The 16,396-nt window shown below is 50.5% G+C and overlaps 6 protein-coding genes across 6 annotated transcripts; 3 read left to right on the top strand and 3 right to left on the bottom strand.

Moving 5' to 3' along the window:
- The first annotated feature begins 2,561 nt into the window (after positions 1-2,561).
- On the top strand, positions 2,562-4,181 carry BO86DRAFT_453740 (KxDL motif-containing protein). The gene is made up of 3 exons (XM_025677012.1): positions 2,562-3,304; positions 3,430-3,582; positions 3,814-4,181. Exons 1-3 carry the CDS (start codon positions 2,997-2,999, stop codon positions 3,893-3,895), a joined length of 543 nt encoding a protein of 180 aa, XP_025531177.1. The 5' UTR covers positions 2,562-2,996; the 3' UTR covers positions 3,896-4,181.
- A 1,894-nt stretch (positions 4,182-6,075) lies between these two features.
- BO86DRAFT_438695 (uncharacterized protein) lies at positions 6,076-7,205 on the bottom strand (the record flags this gene model as incomplete). Its single annotated transcript, XM_025676134.1, has 2 exons — positions 6,076-6,677; positions 6,770-7,205. The coding sequence occupies 2 exons, from the start codon at positions 7,203-7,205 to the stop codon at positions 6,076-6,078; spliced, it is 1,038 nt and encodes a 345-aa protein (XP_025531176.1).
- A 312-nt stretch (positions 7,206-7,517) lies between these two features.
- On the bottom strand, positions 7,518-10,487 carry BO86DRAFT_453739 (AAA family ATPase SEC18). Its single transcript, XM_025677011.1, has 4 exons — positions 10,112-10,487; positions 9,896-10,045; positions 9,530-9,842; positions 7,518-9,476 (listed from the first exon to the last, which is right to left on the bottom strand). The coding sequence occupies exons 1-4, from the start codon at positions 10,219-10,221 to the stop codon at positions 7,605-7,607; spliced, it is 2,445 nt and encodes an 814-aa protein (XP_025531175.1). The 5' UTR covers positions 10,222-10,487; the 3' UTR covers positions 7,518-7,604.
- A 143-nt stretch (positions 10,488-10,630) lies between these two features.
- BO86DRAFT_453738 (uncharacterized protein) lies at positions 10,631-11,753 on the top strand (the record flags this gene model as incomplete). Its single annotated transcript, XM_025677010.1, has 3 exons — positions 10,631-10,665; positions 10,735-11,687; positions 11,728-11,753. The coding sequence occupies exons 1-3, from the start codon at positions 10,658-10,660 to the stop codon at positions 11,751-11,753; spliced, it is 987 nt and encodes a 328-aa protein (XP_025531174.1). The 5' UTR covers positions 10,631-10,657.
- Positions 11,754-11,909: 156 nt separating this feature from the next.
- Positions 11,910-14,144, bottom strand: BO86DRAFT_331614 (protein arginine methyltransferase RmtB). The gene is made up of 4 exons (XM_025668751.1): positions 13,614-14,144; positions 13,104-13,517; positions 12,803-13,040; positions 11,910-12,746 (listed from the first exon to the last, which is right to left on the bottom strand). Exons 1-4 carry the CDS (start codon positions 13,849-13,851, stop codon positions 11,999-12,001), a joined length of 1,638 nt encoding a protein of 545 aa, XP_025531173.1. The 5' UTR covers positions 13,852-14,144; the 3' UTR covers positions 11,910-11,998.
- Positions 14,145-14,516: 372 nt separating this feature from the next.
- On the top strand, positions 14,517-16,000 carry BO86DRAFT_416189 (Mo25 family protein; the record flags this gene model as incomplete). Its single annotated transcript, XM_025674956.1, has 5 exons — positions 14,517-14,621; positions 14,730-14,781; positions 14,880-15,361; positions 15,421-15,693; positions 15,761-16,000. The coding sequence occupies 5 exons, from the start codon at positions 14,517-14,519 to the stop codon at positions 15,998-16,000; spliced, it is 1,152 nt and encodes a 383-aa protein (XP_025531172.1).
- Between the last annotated feature and the right edge of the window lie 396 nt (positions 16,001-16,396).

Below are 16,396 nucleotides of genomic sequence, written 5' to 3'. Positions count from 1 at the left end.
CGGAGTCGTCTTTTCGCCCATGGAGAAACTTAACACGGACCCTCACCTGCAGCCGATTGTTGGGCACTGCGGGGATAGTCGTCTCACAACCAAAGAAGCCATGACCCAGCATGCATTGGAGGTATTAGCAGCCTAGCCCAAGAGCCTTGGTGCAGCGTCGGCGAATCTCGAGCAGCAGTCGGGTGCATTAGCGTAGCGTTACCAGCATAGATCAGACAGACTTTTCGAGCCGCTGCTCGTAAAAACTCCGTAATCCAAAAGTGAAGTAGTCGGATTTTCGCCTCGCTCGTCATCCTCTCATGGTCTACTCAGACAATCTGGCCAGACATGATCTGACTAAATTCAGCAACTCTTGGCGACCCGAAAGAAGCTGTGTCGTGAGATAAAACCGAAGCAAGCAGTGACCCAATCAAGTCATGTCAAATTTTCACACGAATGATCGAAGTAGTTCATCGGAGGCACAATCACCACTTCATTGGGTTTCTGTGTGACCAATAATTCCGGTCGGGCTGCTGGACGACCAAGCAAAAGAGACCATCTTCCAAGGTGCCGATAGCTGAGACATAATAGTTAGAGCCGCTCGGGCACAGTTAAAAACAGCGTGAGTAAAAAGATACGGCCGCAATTGTAAGGCAACAACCCAAGAGTACGTGAGGCAGCAAGGATGGAGACATAATGACGGTACGCGCATAAGGTGCAGGAAGAATTGAATGCCACTGGTCATAGCGGCTTGTCGGTGGATGTCACCGTGAAGCCGGCGTCGATCGTGACTGGTGTATTTTCTGATCCAAGCCGGCGACCAGAAGAACAGGCTTTCCCTGCGTGTTTTAGCAGCTCTGATCTGCCTGTCAGCCAAGAGCCTGTATTGCGTGCGTATCCAGACCGTTTTCTTCTCTTCTCTTTAGCATTAGGTCTTTGCAACTTCTTTGGGCATTATCATGAGGCCCTGATTCCGAGCTCTCGGCTTGCTGGACAGGGATGCCCTGAACCGAAGTCTTGGGAGGATCGGAGGACCCCGAGGCTCGTTCGAAACAGTGAGTCCTGTATCTGCAAGCCAGTCGAGCCTCATCTGGACCCGTTCTTCTCCATCCAGCATTTCGAAGTTTCCAAGTTAGCGGCGTCTATAGCGCTTGTTACCGTTGGAAATCTGGAAGTTGATGAGGGTACACCTAATTCCTCGAGCTCAATGGAACGCATCCAGGCGCGGGATGCTAAGCCGCCGATAAGCGGACACCACACTCTCCTCGAATTCCACATCCCAGGTGGTTTCTGTTCTTTGTATGTCATATGCCCGGCGCATCAAAGAGGATGGAAATTATCCCTGTCTGTTACACGGTTTTCCATTCGATTTCAGGGGACAATTTCTGCCCTGCCGTGCCACTTGAGCGATCTTGGGTCGCCGCGCCGAGTTAGTAGAAGCCATTAGCCCGCCCTTGACATTTGAGAATGCAGTTCCGGTCTTTTTGCGCTTCTAAGTAGCCGATTTTCCGTGCTTTTTTGGGTTGATTTATGTGCCAAACCGCTCCTGTTCGTTCGCTCCGAACATATGCAGAGATGTCCAATGCTGATCCAAAATCCTCAATATCCGGTTTATTTCTTTCGCCGCAAAGACTGTGACTTTCGTCAGCCCCCGCACCATATACTGCGTTTGCAACTCTTTGTGTGCCTTTCAGTCTTTGACTTAAGACGTCACCATTCATATGGCCGTTCACAGATAATGTCTTTCAACAAAGCGGAAGTGGAAGAGAGACAAGCTTTCTTACCCTAACATGTCACCCAAGTCACCCAAATGGGATGACCTAGCAGCCCAAAGCCATCGGAACTTTATACCCCCGTTACGACAAATCCGGCCGGGTTTCGAATATCAGACCACATCTTGAGTCTGATATCAGATGGCTGTAATGACCGACACAGCTCGAATGGATGTCGCAAACTGTGGTAACTCCGTAGGCACTTATTCCTCATTGCATCTTGTCGAATAGATTTTGTACCTCTGCTGCTGCAATCGCCTATTCCCAGCCACCCAGCCACCTGATATTGACGGTGCATAGTCACGAAGGACTAGCTTTGGAGAGGGAAGGTAATTTGCCGCGCGTTCACAAACGGAATAGAAAGGCCTGCGGCATCTGACAGTGAGAGGAGTCTAGATGAGAAGACTGAAGGTCACACGTATTTTGTTTCCTGATCATGAGCATACTGTGACGCTCGGAAATGTGACGCTCGGAAAGGGAGCAATAGCTCCTCTGGAGACGAAAGTCGGAACACTGCAGGATCAGCTTCGCGGTGCTTCTCATTGTTCCTCTTATAGCTTTATCGTAACAGCCAGACCATTGCAGCCCAAGCAGAGAAAGAGGGAAAAGGTCCGAGAGCCCCCAGGATGCCCGATAGTCTCGCCACGGGACACCGGGGAATGTCGTCCGGGTGGAGGAGGGATTGAAAGGGCTGGACCAGTCTCCGACCATTCAGCAATCTTTCTAATTTTTCGTCTTTTCAGCCAGAGCGGGGTTCTTCCGGGAGAAGGAGCGAATTGGCGTTCAGAAACTGCAAGACGGGCGGAATTGGGGGGTTGGGATTGGCGACAAGTGGAGGGATGATGGTGGGTGAGAGGCAGAAGGGGGGTGGAAGAAAATGCCTCCCCGGACAATCCCAATGCCCAATGGCTCCCTCTCGCCCATCCCCAGGCCCCCCATTTCCCCTCATGGCCTTGCTAGGACTCATTTCCTTCGATCAAAGTTCATTCCGCCGGATGGAAGACTCTCCGCGGAGGGCTATATAAGCCCTCTCCTCATCCTCCATCCTCCGGTCTTGCTCCTTCTTCCTTTTCTATCCTTCAAGGTCTCTCGTCTGCTTCCTTTCCACTCATCAGCATCATTCATCGGCTCTCCAGTATCTGCCCTCTGACATACCAGCCCCTTGATAGGCATCAGTTGTTGAACCTTCTTGTCATTGAACCCACTGTGTCTATTCTCCTCATCAGCTCCAACCCTCTCTTGACAATGGCGACACACCACTATCAGTCTCCCGCTCTCCCCATCAACGTCCCCTCCAAGGCTCCAGCTCCGGCTAGCCTTTATCCTGTCGGTCGAGTGTCGGGATCACCTCCTGATATCTCCGACGCCAGCACCACGGCAGGAAGCCGTACCTCCGCTGGATTCAGTTATGCATCCGGAAGCATCGGCGGCGACTATGATTCCAGCTCCGCCTCATACTCTGGGGTCGACGTTGTTGATGTTTTGAATGATCGCATGCAGGATGTGTTTGACCCAACGCCATTGGATAAGGGATTGGCGATGCAGGCGCAAGCGTGAGTGTTTAACCTTCGTCGCGGCGAAACCCGATTTGCTACCCTTGGAACCCGCAGGATTGAAAGCGGACAGCATAAATCTGGGGTTCAAGAAATGAAGTGAGGCTAAAGTCCCGCACCATCAGTTCCGGTCAGTTGAATGCGAAGCAGCGCGAGCTGCTCGAGCTGCAAGCCCTTGCACAAAGGCGCCTAAAGGGCGTGCGCGCCAGTTTTGCCGATGGCATTAAGGTCGCTCGAGAAACCAAGCGGGACTTGGAATGGACTCAGAAACGCGTCAAGTAAGCTGCAAATTTATCCCCTGGCATTTTTCGTCTTGCTCCGTATGCGACTGTCGTCAACGGATTCCGCTCCGCTGGTCAGCTGCGCGGACGTCCGCCGCGCTCCGCCGTCAAGATGGTTCTTGGCAGCGTTCAGCGTCCTACTAGTCCCCCTGAAACATGTCCCGTGTGTGATTTGCAGGCGCGATCTACCTCGATACTAGAGCTTCAGATGCTGACTATCGAAACAAGTATTTTAAAGGCCAAAGCTGAACATGCTCATCCCGATGAATATCGGCGTGCGGCCAAGAGATATACCTTCGACGATAATTGAACGACAAAAAGGGATTGTGTTGAGGACTGGTCGAGACGAGTTTGCGAGGCAAACATCCCCGTCAGGACCACGAAAGCTGGCTTTCCGGTAAATTGGCTTCTATGGATTTTGTATTTGGCGTGCTTGATTTCGGGATGGATTGATTTGATTTGCGATACCGTTTGGCTGGGAGGGTTTCTGGGAGGCCCCTGTCGTCAATGTTTTGTTGGCGGCGCATTGTAATATTGGACCTGCTGATATTTGGTGGAAATTTTCATATTCGGCAATATACCTTCATTTTTCCTGCAGATTCGAAACCGGTTGCATTTCCGAACAAAAGGGTGGGGAGAGAAGAATGTGTGATCCATGGCTCCGAATAGATCCCGGATGCGCAAGAAGGTGCGCCCGCGACGTTTCAGATTGACATGAGGAGAATAGAAACCCCCCATCACATCACATCCTGTGACGACAAGCGCCAAGTCATGTGCCAGGCTCAGGTCACCTGGGGTCACGATACGGGCACGGTCCTCGGAGGTATGTGGTATGCCCATACCGGTGAAGCAGAACTGACGCCAAGAATGCTATGAAGATATGGGTAGATCGAGGGCGAGAACCTCATACCCATATCTTTGCAATTCTTCTCCATTCGTCTCAGATTCTGTAGCGAGATGCGAGGAGCAGTGTGACCGGTCAGTTCCGCTGTGCCGACTCCGCCAGCGGACAGGAAACGCTCGGTCATCTCCGCTCCACCCCCTGTTTTGAGATGATCTCCTTGCCGCTTTTAGAGGCGGAGACGTGCCGAAGAGCTTGCGGATGGAGCCGTCGCCTGCTGCCAGTCATTGTGGCACAGCGCCTCCAGCCACAGTGTGTGCGCACCTTGGGTGGATCGACCGGAAAGTAATATGCCGTGCATATGATGTGCAGCGCATGAGCTGAGACTGCGGCTGATGCGTTAGATCATGATTAGAGTCTAGTCGCACTGGTGTGGGAGCCTGGGCTTACTTGAAGTTATGAGCCTGTAACTATAGAGAGTAGTTTCTGTTGCGTTGTCGCGTGGCATTGCTTGCACCCTACCTCATAGACGACTCAATAGGAACATCCGCCATCTGACAAATCAGGCAAACATGAGGCTCACAATATCCAGAGTAGTCCGATCCAATCAGCAGCTTCAACACGCCTATAAGTCTCGAGATGAGCAGGAGTGGCAGATGCTCCTCTGACTGCCAGGTCTAGTGGCTTGGATGCGTGTAGGACCGTATCACCAGTTTGCGTAGAGATAGATTATAAACAGGAGTTGACTGCTGCAGCGCAGACATATAAAGCCCTTTGACTCTTGTACTGCTAGTCCAGTGTCCTGCTTGCACTACTGGAGTTGGTTGGTTGTTGCTGAGGCGATTCGAAGTCGTCGGGCGTGGTGGGACTAGAGGAAATGAAACCCCGGATAAAACCCTTCCGTAAGATTAAATTGGAAGCCGGACCCTGGTAAGGTCTTGTTTCAGGATATGGCAATGTGAAATCATGAAGGTGTATCAATTGCATGTTGATTTGGGAATCGCTAAGAGGTAGGCTGTTGATGTTCCAGTGACATGCTACTTACTTTGTTCAGGGGCTAAAGAAGCTGAGCCTAGAAGGAGGTATTACTACTTTGGGAATCAGCCTACTCGACAAACGCCCCCATCTAAGATTACCAATATCATCTCTCTCCAAGTTTCAGAGAAGTGAATAATTATCAGCCCTTAAATCATTGCTCAAAATTCCAACCTGAGGATTGAGATGTTCACTTTGACTGTATAGGTTCGATGAGAAAACTGATCGATCTGCACTACAGAAAGTGCCATGACAGAAGGCACACAGCAACAAACATGAGCGCTGAGATATCTAATCAATAAGGCACCAAGTAGACTAGCATACTTGTTCTCTGTGACTTGCATCGAAGACTTTACAGGATCTGGATTCGTAACGTCACGTAATAAGGATCAGTAAAAAGCTAGTTCCCTCGGGCTGCAGTAACCATGGATGATAATCCCATCCGAGATTGGGGAAGCGAGCATGATCAAACTGAGAATCCTAGCTTCATACTTGGTTGGGAAGTTTCATTGTTGATAGGAATGCTAGTAGGCTTCGGAATCACGTCTGTATGTTGTCGATTAACAGCATATCATTAAACGAAGTACAGACCCCCAAATGGTGCAGAGAATAACCTACCAGTAACGCGAAGCACATGTAGTCAAAATAGGCTTAAGGCCCTTCCATGGGCTCTCGACGAAGACAGGCATGAAAATCACGAGATCATTGTGTTGATTCTTCACTCCGATTGACCATTTGAGCAAGTCATTGTGACGAGGAAAACGAGTACCATTAGGTGCGGTATAGCAGATAGAAGACCCAGTCCGTGGCTTCTGTCTGCCTTCGACGGCTTTCTTAGTGGATTCTGTAGGCTTGGATGTCTGTGCTGCGGTGGGAGTCGAGCCGATCAGGTTCTGTTTCTGCTGATTTTCATCGCTGGGCTTAGATTTCTCCGCCGGCTTAGATGTCTCCGTAGGCTTGGATGCTTTTGCTGCGGACAAGTTCGAGATGCGAGGGTGGTGTAGCTCTTTAACCTCAGGAGCGAGAATGCTTTTGAATTTGTGCACAGATGTAGAGACCTCTGGTGTTGTAGGACTAGAAGAGCTAGGTTGTGATGTCTGTTGTGATTCGTGCGGAACGTTGGCAGGTTCAGCAACCGACTTGGATGACTTCCTATCACCCGCATGCACAGTGTTGAATCGATTGTTAGCGCTTACGGTAGGTTGAGCGTAGTGGTCTAGAACATGCACACATCGCCAACGTGTTAGAGAAGAATATACTGTCATGTAGAACTTCATCTCGAATCTTGAAAGGATTAGTTGAACTCACGAGAATGGAGAGTATTGCTCTTCGAGCCGACTTGCTGAGAGCCCTTCGCGTTTGTTCTGGACTGCAAACAATGGTGTGGTTTCTCAGCAACGACTGGGGCAGCCTTCAAGCTCGCAGGTTGTGGCAAGTGGTCAATCTTCTGTGCCGAGGCGTGGGGAGAAGGAGTGCATTCCTTGTTCGCGTTCTCTCCCTGGGAGGAGGAAGCGTGAGCTTTCCAGTCTTCATACAAGGAAGAGGTGCGCAATCTAGGATTCCTATGATTGTGTATGCCCTGTTCTTTGACTGGAGCAGCCTGAGGAGGTTGGAAAACGGTCTGTTGGGGTGGCAATTCGTAGTTCTTGAGAGTCTCGGGGGCCCATTCTTGCAGAAACTCATATTCCTTCTGTGACGGTGCTCGCTTCAGGATTTGCTTGGGTTGGACAGCGGCGGAAGGCATGATGGACTGCTGCAACACGCGCGTATTTCTGGTCTTGCAAAGGGATCAGTTATGGAAGTGGAGGGGACTGATGAAGATGATGCTTGTCGTAGTGTCGAAGTAAGGTTGAATTCAAAATGGTGGAGGGTGGGGGTTTAAGCCAGCGACTAGAGGTCTAGAATGTGAAGAAGCAAGAGAAAACGAAAGCAGTGAAGTGGGTGGTTGTCTCACACAGCCTAGGTAGGAAAGTGAATAATTTAAACACGGCAGGGAAGACCAGATCAACCTCGAGCTGCAAGTTATCTCCATCCTGACTGAAGGTGAAAATTAAGACTTATATTAATATTGTCACTTTGAATTATTCTACCTTCACTGTACATTTTGGTATACCAGTCTCATTGGCCATAGGTCCTGCTGACCCTATGCAAAACTGTGTTCCTCCTGAATTGCACGGTTGATGACACGCACAAAACGTCCTACCTTATCGACGTCCTGCTTAGCCGTCTCAATTCCCAAAAGCACCTTCTTGACACCAACGCCGATGATCTTGCGTTCAGAGATGTCATCAAGACCCTCCAGTGCTTGCTCAATCTCCTGCGCATCGAAAGCTTCAGATTTCTCCAGGATATATCTCAACTCCTCGAATGTCATAACGTTCGGAACCATGATATCCGCATTGAAGGAGTTGTACACATCCAACTGCTTCAACACAGCTCTTTCCGTGGTGGTTGCCAGAACAAGGAGGCGGCGGCCCTTGCTAGGCTGCTTTCTCAGGCACACCATCAAAGTTTGCAAGATGGCGTTGCTGAATCGAGGGCCAATAGGAACCCATTCAATAAGGCGCTCAAGATTGTCAACAACGACAACACTCGTACGACTCTTGTAGGCATCATCGAAAATCTTGGTGATGTGCTGAATCTTGGCCATTTCACTATATCCGACCATGTCCTCGGGACTGATCAACTTGATGAAGGGGAAGCCGGAGTCAATGGCGATCCGAGCAGCAAGAGCAGTCTTTCCACTTGCGGTCGGGCCATGCACCAAGACAGAGAACAAAGGCGAGGACTCGGCATTGCTGACTTGTTTCACGAAAAGCTCTCCTTCCTTAAGAATCTCGTTAATGCCTGGGGAGAAGTGAATGATGCCGTACTGAATGCGACTTGACAGCTCTTCCTCGGAGACACCAAATGCCGGTTTGACTTCATCAAGTGCGTGGTGGAAATCAGCACGGTTGACCTTCATGTTTACGACATCGTCACTGACGTTAGCCATCGTTCCGACTTTAATATGCCGGGAGAACGCGAATGATGATGCGGACTTGACAAGACCAGCAATTTCAGCACCAGAAAAGTTCTTGGTCAGCTGAGCCAGTTCAGGCAGATCGACATCATCGTCCATCACACTGTTGTCGCGCATCTTCTGGGTATGGATCTTGAGGATCTGAGCTCGGCCTTTTTCATCGGGAAGGGATATTTCCATGTGAACTTCAAGACGACCAGGACGCAGGAGTGCCTCATCAATCATGTCCTTTCGGTTGGTCATACCGATCAGTAGGATATTATTGAGCTGGTCGACACCATCAAGCTTCGAGAGCAGCTGGTTGACCACGCTGTCTCCGACTCCGGTACCGCCACCTGCTCCACTACCACGCTGCTTACAGACAGCATCAAGCTCATCAAAGATGATAATATGAAGGCCACTCTCCTCACCCTTCTCCTTATACTCCTTCTCTGCATCCGCAAAGAGTTTTCGGATATTCTCTTCGGACTGACCGACGTACTTGTTGAGCACTTCGGGGCCATTGATGACCTTGGGTTCTCTGGCGTTCAACATCTTTCCAATTTGCCGAGCAATCAGAGTTTTACCTGTTCCTGGAGGACCGTAGAGCAGAATACCCTTTACATGCTGAAGACCCAATTTCTCAACGAGTCCTGGGGGGAAGATCCGAGACGCGAAGGCACGACGGAAGATAGTGCTGAATTCTGAGTCGAGACCACCGATGCCCATATTCTCGAACTTGAAATCAGGTTGAATGATGGAGTTTGCGGCGGGCCGACGGTTTGAAGCCTTCAAGTTGATACCGGTCCGAGCGTCCTTGAAGAAGGTGATCTGAGAGTGCCTTGTAAGGATACCTCTGGCAATAGGGCTGGTCTCGACCTGTCCACCATTGGGGTCAGGGGTACCGGAGGACAAATCAACACGTTGAACGGTCTTGATCGTCAACAAAAGCGGGATGCTTCGGTGATCCATCAAGATCTTTTGGCCGGGTGCGAATATTTGGTTTTCGAAATTCTATTCCTATCAGAAACCGCAGTAAAGTGAGTTGGGATGGAGCATAAACGTACCTTAATCACGACGCTGGCCAGCTCGTCCTGATCATATGGAGTCTCGACCCTCTTCTTGCCAGCGAATCCTACTTCAATATCGGTTGATCCGACGTATGCCTGACCACCCTGACCGAAAGGATCATAGATCTGCACTTGCACTGAGTCGGTGAAAGCAATACCGGCCCAAGTTCGCTGAGGATCAGACATGCTGATATGACCCGGGGGAAAGCCATCGAGAGGGCGCGCAGAGAGAACGTAAAGGTCGTTGATGAGAAGAAGAAGGTCGTGTCCATCGCGAGAGGAAGGGAAGTCCTGAGTTGACACGGCGACTCTAAGAAAACTGTCAGAAGGTAGGACTTGACCTCGGATTGGCTCAAGTCATACAGATTTCCAAAAGTATACACATTGTCCGGGCTCTTTGCAGGCCGCAGCGTCCATGTTTGACCGGAGCTGGTGGGCTTCTCACTCCGTGGCGGCATGTGTGATGGGCTAGGTCTGCCCATAGACTGGGGTGGGGCTCCGTATCCTCCAGGACTAAGAGAAACAATGAGTTAGCAAGTCTTCGTCCGAAAGTAAGCCTTGCGTTCTTTATATGCGTACCCTGCAGCAGGATATCCACCCGGCTGGTTAGGGGCCGGGTAACCGTCACCACGCGAGGGGCGAGAGCCGAAAGGGTTGGGCACAGAAGGGTAGTTATTGCGATTAAACATATTTGCTCAAGAATGTAAGAGTGTTGCGCAGACAGCAGATGAGATATAGAAGTAGGTAATGGCTGACTGTGCAGTTGAGCGCGGGGGAGGGGCGATTAGAGTGTTGCTGCCGGCAGCTGTGGCACAAGTTCAACTAATATAGAATAAAATTTGAATGGTATAGACAAAGTGAATAATGGCTTTGAACAACTGACTGCAAAGTATAGTGTTTGTAAGGTGGGAGGAAAACCAAGTATGAGGGAATGAGAGTGGTAGGAGTGGCGGTTGTGAAGTTGGGGGAAGCTCCTTTCGCAACACATGGACGTAACCGCCAGTTAAGGTACCGTTGCTTAGTCGATCGGCCCGGCGGGCTTCCGTTTTCGCCGATCTCTATGACGACTTGTGCTCGAGCAATCCACCTTTCCAGTTCCAAAATATACTTGCTCATCAAGACAAGATGCCGCTGTAAGTCTTTCATTCTTATTCCTCTTTGCTTTTGGGTTGCCAAAACTGATATGAATCCTCATGATCCAGACACCTCCTCGGCAAGAAGTCATGGAACGTCTACAACCCAGAGAACATCGCTCGCGTCCGGCGCGACGAGGCACAGGCCAAAGCTCGGGAGGAAGAAGAGGAGCGTCGCATGCAGGAGGTCGATGCCGAGCGAAGAATTCAAATCCTGCGCGGAGAACGACCCTCAACTCCCCCTCCACCGCCGCCCGAGCCTTCTGACTCTTTTGCCGACAAACACAAGTCTTACTCAGAAGATGCGGCGAGGCGCAGGAAAAGGAGACGACTGGCTGGTGAGAACGACACGGATAGAGATATCAGATTGGCCCAAGAGGATGCAAAGATAGCGCTGGACGCCCAGGACCAGCAGGCTCGTGTCCGTTCAAGCGATGCACCCCTTCACGATAGCTCCGGGCACATTGACTTGTTCCCTGCGGGAAAAGCCCGCAAACCAGTCGAGAAGAACGCGGAAGCTGAGAAGGAATCTGCTGAGAAGCAACGAAGACTAGAAGATCAATATACGATGCGCTTCTCTAATGCAGCGGGTTTCCGGCAATCGGTCAATCAAAACCCCTGGTATTCGTCTTCTCGAAATGATACGCAACCATCAGAATCCCTGCCAAGCAAGGATGTCTGGGGCAATGAGGATCCTCGAAGGAGAGAACGGGAAAAGGCCAGGTTAGATGCCAGTGACCCTCTAGCAGCGATGAAGAAAGGTGTGCAACAGCTCCGGTCTGTTGAGCGCGAGAGGAATAGATGGAACGAGGAACGAAAACGAGAGCTTGAGGATATGAAATTCACGGAAAGGCGCCGGTCGCATCACCGAAGAAGACGGTCTCCGTCGCTAGATAGCCTTGAGGGCTTCAGGCTCGATGCTCCTTCAGATAGCCGTCAGAAACATCATGATAGAAGCTCCCGTCGACATCATGATCGCAGGGACAGAAGCCGAGATCGCTCGCATCATCGACATTCACAGCGTAAGTCAGACTCTCATTCTCATCGCCATGACCGCGATAGACGGGCGGAATCGAAAACTCGAGTGAGATGAATTTGAGCATTCACAGTACGAATAATATGAATATTACTCGTCATTATACGATCATGGTGAGGGCGACTCTTCTCCCAGCATCTATTACAACAATTTACAAAAGAAAAGTCACCGTGTTCAAGCCTGGAACTCTTCGTGATCAACGTAAACACAATTCTATTGTTCTTTACCGCATCGAAGAGACTTGGAGATTGAGATCTATGGTATTTCATGGAAGGAGGATCACCATGCGTGTTTGGTTCACTGCAAACTCCACAGCTGAGAGCCCTTCTCATTTTCAGTATCCCACTCAATACTGATGTCCAATGACCGTGATCCTGCCTCCTTCTTCTGGTAACCAACCTTACCAGTGATCGTTTGGCCCTTCTTAAGGGGAGCAGCCTTCTTCTTCTCCTGATCGATGAGGCAGATGGTTTGCTGCCAGTGTGTTTCAGTGCCGTGAGGCCCGGTGGTGAAAGCAACGATGCCCTTCTTCTGCATATCAGAGGGGATCGCATCGTCCGCAAGGGGGGAGTCCCTGGAAGGCATGAAGAAGATGTCGAACCAGATAGCGAAACCATCAAGAGCATCAATGTCTTCGTTGAGAGTGACCTTGAACTCCTTCAAGAAGGACAGCTCTTCAACTGTGATGGTATGCAGCGGAAGAGGTAGGAAGACATCAGAATCTCCAGGAATCGATGACGGCGGTACACTACGGACGAGCGCCTCATCGTAGATACCAGTAAGCATACTCTTCATGTTGAAGCCGTAGACACTCTTCCAGAATGTGATGTGCGACGAAATGAATTCGGAGTCCGCGAATGGGGCGATGCGGAGGGTAGCATGCGAAGGAGCCATGAGACCTCCGGGGGCAAGGTAGCGGTCCCGAGCATAAATTACCGAGTCGAACATGGCCTCAAAAAGAAGGCCGTAACCCATCCACTCGGAGACGATGATATCCACCTGCGGGACGGGCAGTGTAACTTCCTCGATCTTGCCACGGATGCACCTAAATTCTCAGATATCAGCTCGTGTCTGTCGCAGTAGATGAAGGCGAACACTTACGTTATGATGTCTCCGAAGCCGTTCTCATAGATGATCTCCTTGGCTCTGTCAATGATGTTCGAGTTGTCAACGGAGATGACCTTGCGAGCACCAGCCTTGGCGCAGAACATGGACAGAATTCCGGTTCCGCAACCTACGTCCAAGACAACCTTATCCTTGAAAACATGCTTGTTCTCGTAGACGAAGTCCCGGTAAGCTTCAGTGCGAACAGTGTCTTTGAGCATGGACTCGTGAATGCCTGGCGATTATCCTGTTAGTGGGGAAATGGACCATTAAGATGGCTGGATTTCAAAGACTGTACCATTGTATGAGTAGGAAACGAAGTAATCCGCATCAGCCTCCTCGATCTTGCTAGTAGTTCGTCGTGCAGTAGAAGCATTGGGGTTGGCTTTGAGCTTCTCATCCTCCTTGGAAAGTTGCTCTTCCATTGACTTCTGGACCGCGTCTCGATATTCAGAGAATTGTGTTTGGAGGCGCTCAAGGTCCTCCTGCAGCTCAATCACTCGCCTCTCGGCGTCCGTCTCTCCTGCAGCCTCAGGGCCTTCCTCGTCAATGTCATCCAAGCTGTACAAGAGAGCATCGTCTTCCAGGACCGGCATCAGGTAGAGCTCGTCGTCGAACTTATCCTTTGAGGAGACATCGGGAGACATGTTGCCCTGCTTGACCTGGGAACGGACGTAGTTGACCAGCTTGATAGTGCCCAAAAAATCCAAGTCTGCAATGCGAGTAGAATAAAAGTTAGCTATTCCACCTCCAGGCTTCTACATCCGGGATGAACAGCAATGCAAATGCATTTCCAGTGAGTACACACCGAACTCCTTCCGAATTGCTCGCAGGTCAAAGCTGTGCTTGTCCTTGGTTTCTTTCAACATTGACAGCACGTCGGGGTAGACTTTGTCGGAGAATAGGCCGACAACTGGCTGGGTCTCGTCATCGGGCTCGACATCTTCCCATCCTTCTTCATTGCTGATGTCGGACTCTTCAGAGGAATGAGAGCGCACGTCGTCCTCGACGGGTTCACGCTGCGATGCAAAAGCCGAAGCAGACATGGCGATAATTGCGGGGTATTGCAATAGTTTGCGCGGATGGCTTGATGGTTATAGAATCAGAATGTTTGAAGCCTATTTTCCAGAGGCTGGGCCGATTGCGCTCCGATCAAATCACACGAATTGGTGATACAGACACAGAGCTGAAGAGGGCGCGTTGGAGGAGCGTCAACTGAGAAAGAGGTGAGGTGAGGGGTACAAATTTCCCGTTTGCTTGCGGCGGCCGGAAAAGACAAACCGTCGAAAAAAAAATCGAAAAATCGAAAAATCGAAAATCGAACATGAGCGGGACGGGCAATTGGTTCCAAGTTGCCCCGCCTGCCTGTTTATTATCAGGGGGCCCAGAACGGCGATAAGAGTCAATCAAAAACGGAGGAGCCTGAGGCTTGGTCGGCTTCCCCGCCAACAGAAGCGTCACCGCCTCCCTCTAGAAGAGCTTCAGCTCTATCTCCCACTCACAGTCCCCTCCTCCACTCTGCGAACACAAACAAGCCCCCTCTTCAATCCAATCGCCTCCTTACTATCGGAATCGAGCCTCGCAATCTTACCACATTCTGAGTTTTGTTGTTTTGAGCTACATCCGAGCAGTCGGTTCCCCTGCACAGTGACCGCTCTTCTTCCCCCTCCAGACGCTGTTTTGGTTCCGCCGGCAATACAAACAATCAAGCATGGCCTTCTTCTTCAACCGCGGTCGATCCCGTCAGCCTTCTGATCTTGTCCGGACAATTAAAGACTCTCTGGCGCGGGTTCGGGAGGACCCCTCGACTGCCAAGGTTGGTTTCCAATTTGTGTATCCTCCTCTTAGTCTCGAGAGCAGTTCCGCGGCCGAACTGTTCTGACTTCCGCGACCCCGAATGCTTGCTGACTGCACTAACATGTAGGATGCGGAAAAGCCACTCTCTCAGATGAAACTGATCGTCCAAGGCACTCAAGGTTCGTGTGCTCGCATGAAGTTGCACCGGACTCATCACTCCTTTGTCTACCTAAATGCTTGGGGTCTCCAGAAACCCGGCTGATGTGATCCTTTGCAGATGTCGAAGTATCCCCTGAACAGGTTCAAAATTTAGTTCACGCAGCTCTTCAGGAGGATCTGCTTTATGACCTAGCTCGATGCCTTCATCTCCTGCCCTTTGAAGCTCGAAAGGACACCCAGGCCATCTTCTCGCATATGCTTCGTTTCAGGCCTGCCAGTTCGAGCACAAATCAAAATGACCCTCCGGTCATCTCTTATATAGTCCATAACCGACCTGAGGTTATCATTGAGTTGTGCAAGGGTTATGAGCACAGCGAAAGTGCTATGCCATGCGGCATTATCCTGCGAGAGGCGTTGAAGTTTGACGTCATCGCGGCTATCATCTTGTATGATCAATCAGGTGAAGGAGAGCTAGCGATCAAACTCACAGAAGTTCAGCCCGGCGTCCCCCAAGACGGGACTGGAATCTTTTGGCGTTTTTTCTACTGGATAGACCGCGGCAGTTTCGAACTGAGTGCCGATTCCTTCACAACCTTCCGGGTAACAACTGTCTATCGAACCTGCTGGCAATAAAAAGAATGCTAACACGATCACTCTAGGACATATTGACCCGCCACAAAACTCTAGTAACAGGCTACTTGTCGACTAACTTTGATCGATTCTTTGCGAAATTCAACGAGGTACTTGTGAACTCCAGCTCATATGTGACCAAGCGGCAGAGCATCAAGCTTCTGGGCGAGATCTTGCTCGATCGGGCCAACTACAATGTCATGATGGCCTATGTGGAGAGTGGAGACAATCTGAAGCTCTGTATGAAGCTACTGCGAGACGATCGCAAGATGGTCCAGTACGAAGGATTCCACGTGTTCAAAGTAAGGCAGACCGGGCCTTCCTGGCCGACGAACGACGGACGGCATGCTGACGAAGAATGTATCGCAGGTATTTGTTGCGAACCCAAACAAATCCATAGCCGTACAGCGAATTCTTATCAACAACCGCGACCGCCTATTGAGATTCTTACCTCGCTTCCTGGAGGATCGGACTGAAGATGATCAATTCACAGATGAGAAGAGTTTCTTAGTCCGCCAGATTGAACTTCTCCCCAATGAGCCGATTGAACCAACACGCTCTGCCCGTGAACCGTCCAGGTCCGGCATCAACACAGCTGCCGTGGCTTGAACAGCTAGACCGTGAGCCTGTCATCTACCACTTCATCTTTTGCTGTGGACAATCTTTGGCCCTTGCCGGGTCTTTTTGTTTGGTTTCTTTGTTTTTTCTTTCCCCGCATTTACTCACCCTTCTTTGGTGAACTCTTTGAGCTTGGTGCGAAGGGCTGCATACATTGAATGTATGCTACGGTTGTGTCGTGTTTGCATGGAAGGTCAGCAGGCATCTGACCTTGGCGGAGTTACAACGGTTGGGTCATTTATGGAAGACTATATCAAAACGACGAGCAAGGCGGATGACAGAAGGAGGCAATGGACAGAGCAGGCAATGGGCGATGAGATTAATGTATAAAGGCTGCAGTGAATCCTTGCATTGGGGCAAGATGGGATCTTCAGCAAGAAGCTGAGT

The sequence above is a fragment of the Aspergillus japonicus genome (assembly GCF_003184785.1).
Source record: "Aspergillus japonicus CBS 114.51 unplaced genomic scaffold BO86scaffold_6, whole genome shotgun sequence".
Classification (NCBI taxonomy): Eukaryota; Fungi; Ascomycota; class Eurotiomycetes; order Eurotiales; family Aspergillaceae; genus Aspergillus; species Aspergillus japonicus.
Note: the sequence above shows the minus strand (reverse complement) of the source record. Positions and strands in the feature narration are given on the sequence as shown.

What these genes read in the sequence shown, in the direction of transcription:
- BO86DRAFT_331614 (XM_025668751.1), bottom strand. Translation starts at nt 13,851, where the DNA reads ATGTCTGCTTCGGCTTTTGCATCGCAGCGTGAACCCGTCGAGGACGAC. An exon ending in CGTTTCCTACTCATACAATG is followed by an intron (nt 13,041 to 13,103) that starts GTACAGTCTTTG and finishes GATAATCGCCAG; the next exon opens with GCATTCACGAGTCCATGCTC. An exon ending in GGCTTCGGAGACATCATAAC is followed by an intron (nt 12,747 to 12,802) that starts GTAAGTGTTCGC and finishes CTGAGAATTTAG; the next exon opens with GTGCATCCGTGGCAAGATCG.
- BO86DRAFT_453740 (XM_025677012.1), top strand. Translation starts at nt 2,997, where the DNA reads ATGGCGACACACCACTATCAGTCTCCCGCTCTCCCCATCAACGTCCCC. An exon ending in TTGGCGATGCAGGCGCAAGC is followed by an intron (nt 3,305 to 3,429) that starts GTGAGTGTTTAA and finishes CCGCACCATCAG; the next exon opens with TTCCGGTCAGTTGAATGCGA. An exon ending in TGGACTCAGAAACGCGTCAA is followed by an intron (nt 3,583 to 3,813) that starts GTAAGCTGCAAA and finishes TATCGAAACAAG; the next exon opens with TATTTTAAAGGCCAAAGCTG.
- BO86DRAFT_453739 (XM_025677011.1), bottom strand. Translation starts at nt 10,221, where the DNA reads ATGTTTAATCGCAATAACTACCCTTCTGTGCCCAACCCTTTCGGCTCT. An exon ending in GGTGGATATCCTGCTGCAGG is followed by an intron (nt 10,046 to 10,111) that starts GTACGCATATAA and finishes TGTTTCTCTTAG; the next exon opens with TCCTGGAGGATACGGAGCCC. An exon ending in TGGCCAGCGTCGTGATTAAG is followed by an intron (nt 9,477 to 9,529) that starts GTACGTTTATGC and finishes TGATAGGAATAG; the next exon opens with AATTTCGAAAACCAAATATT.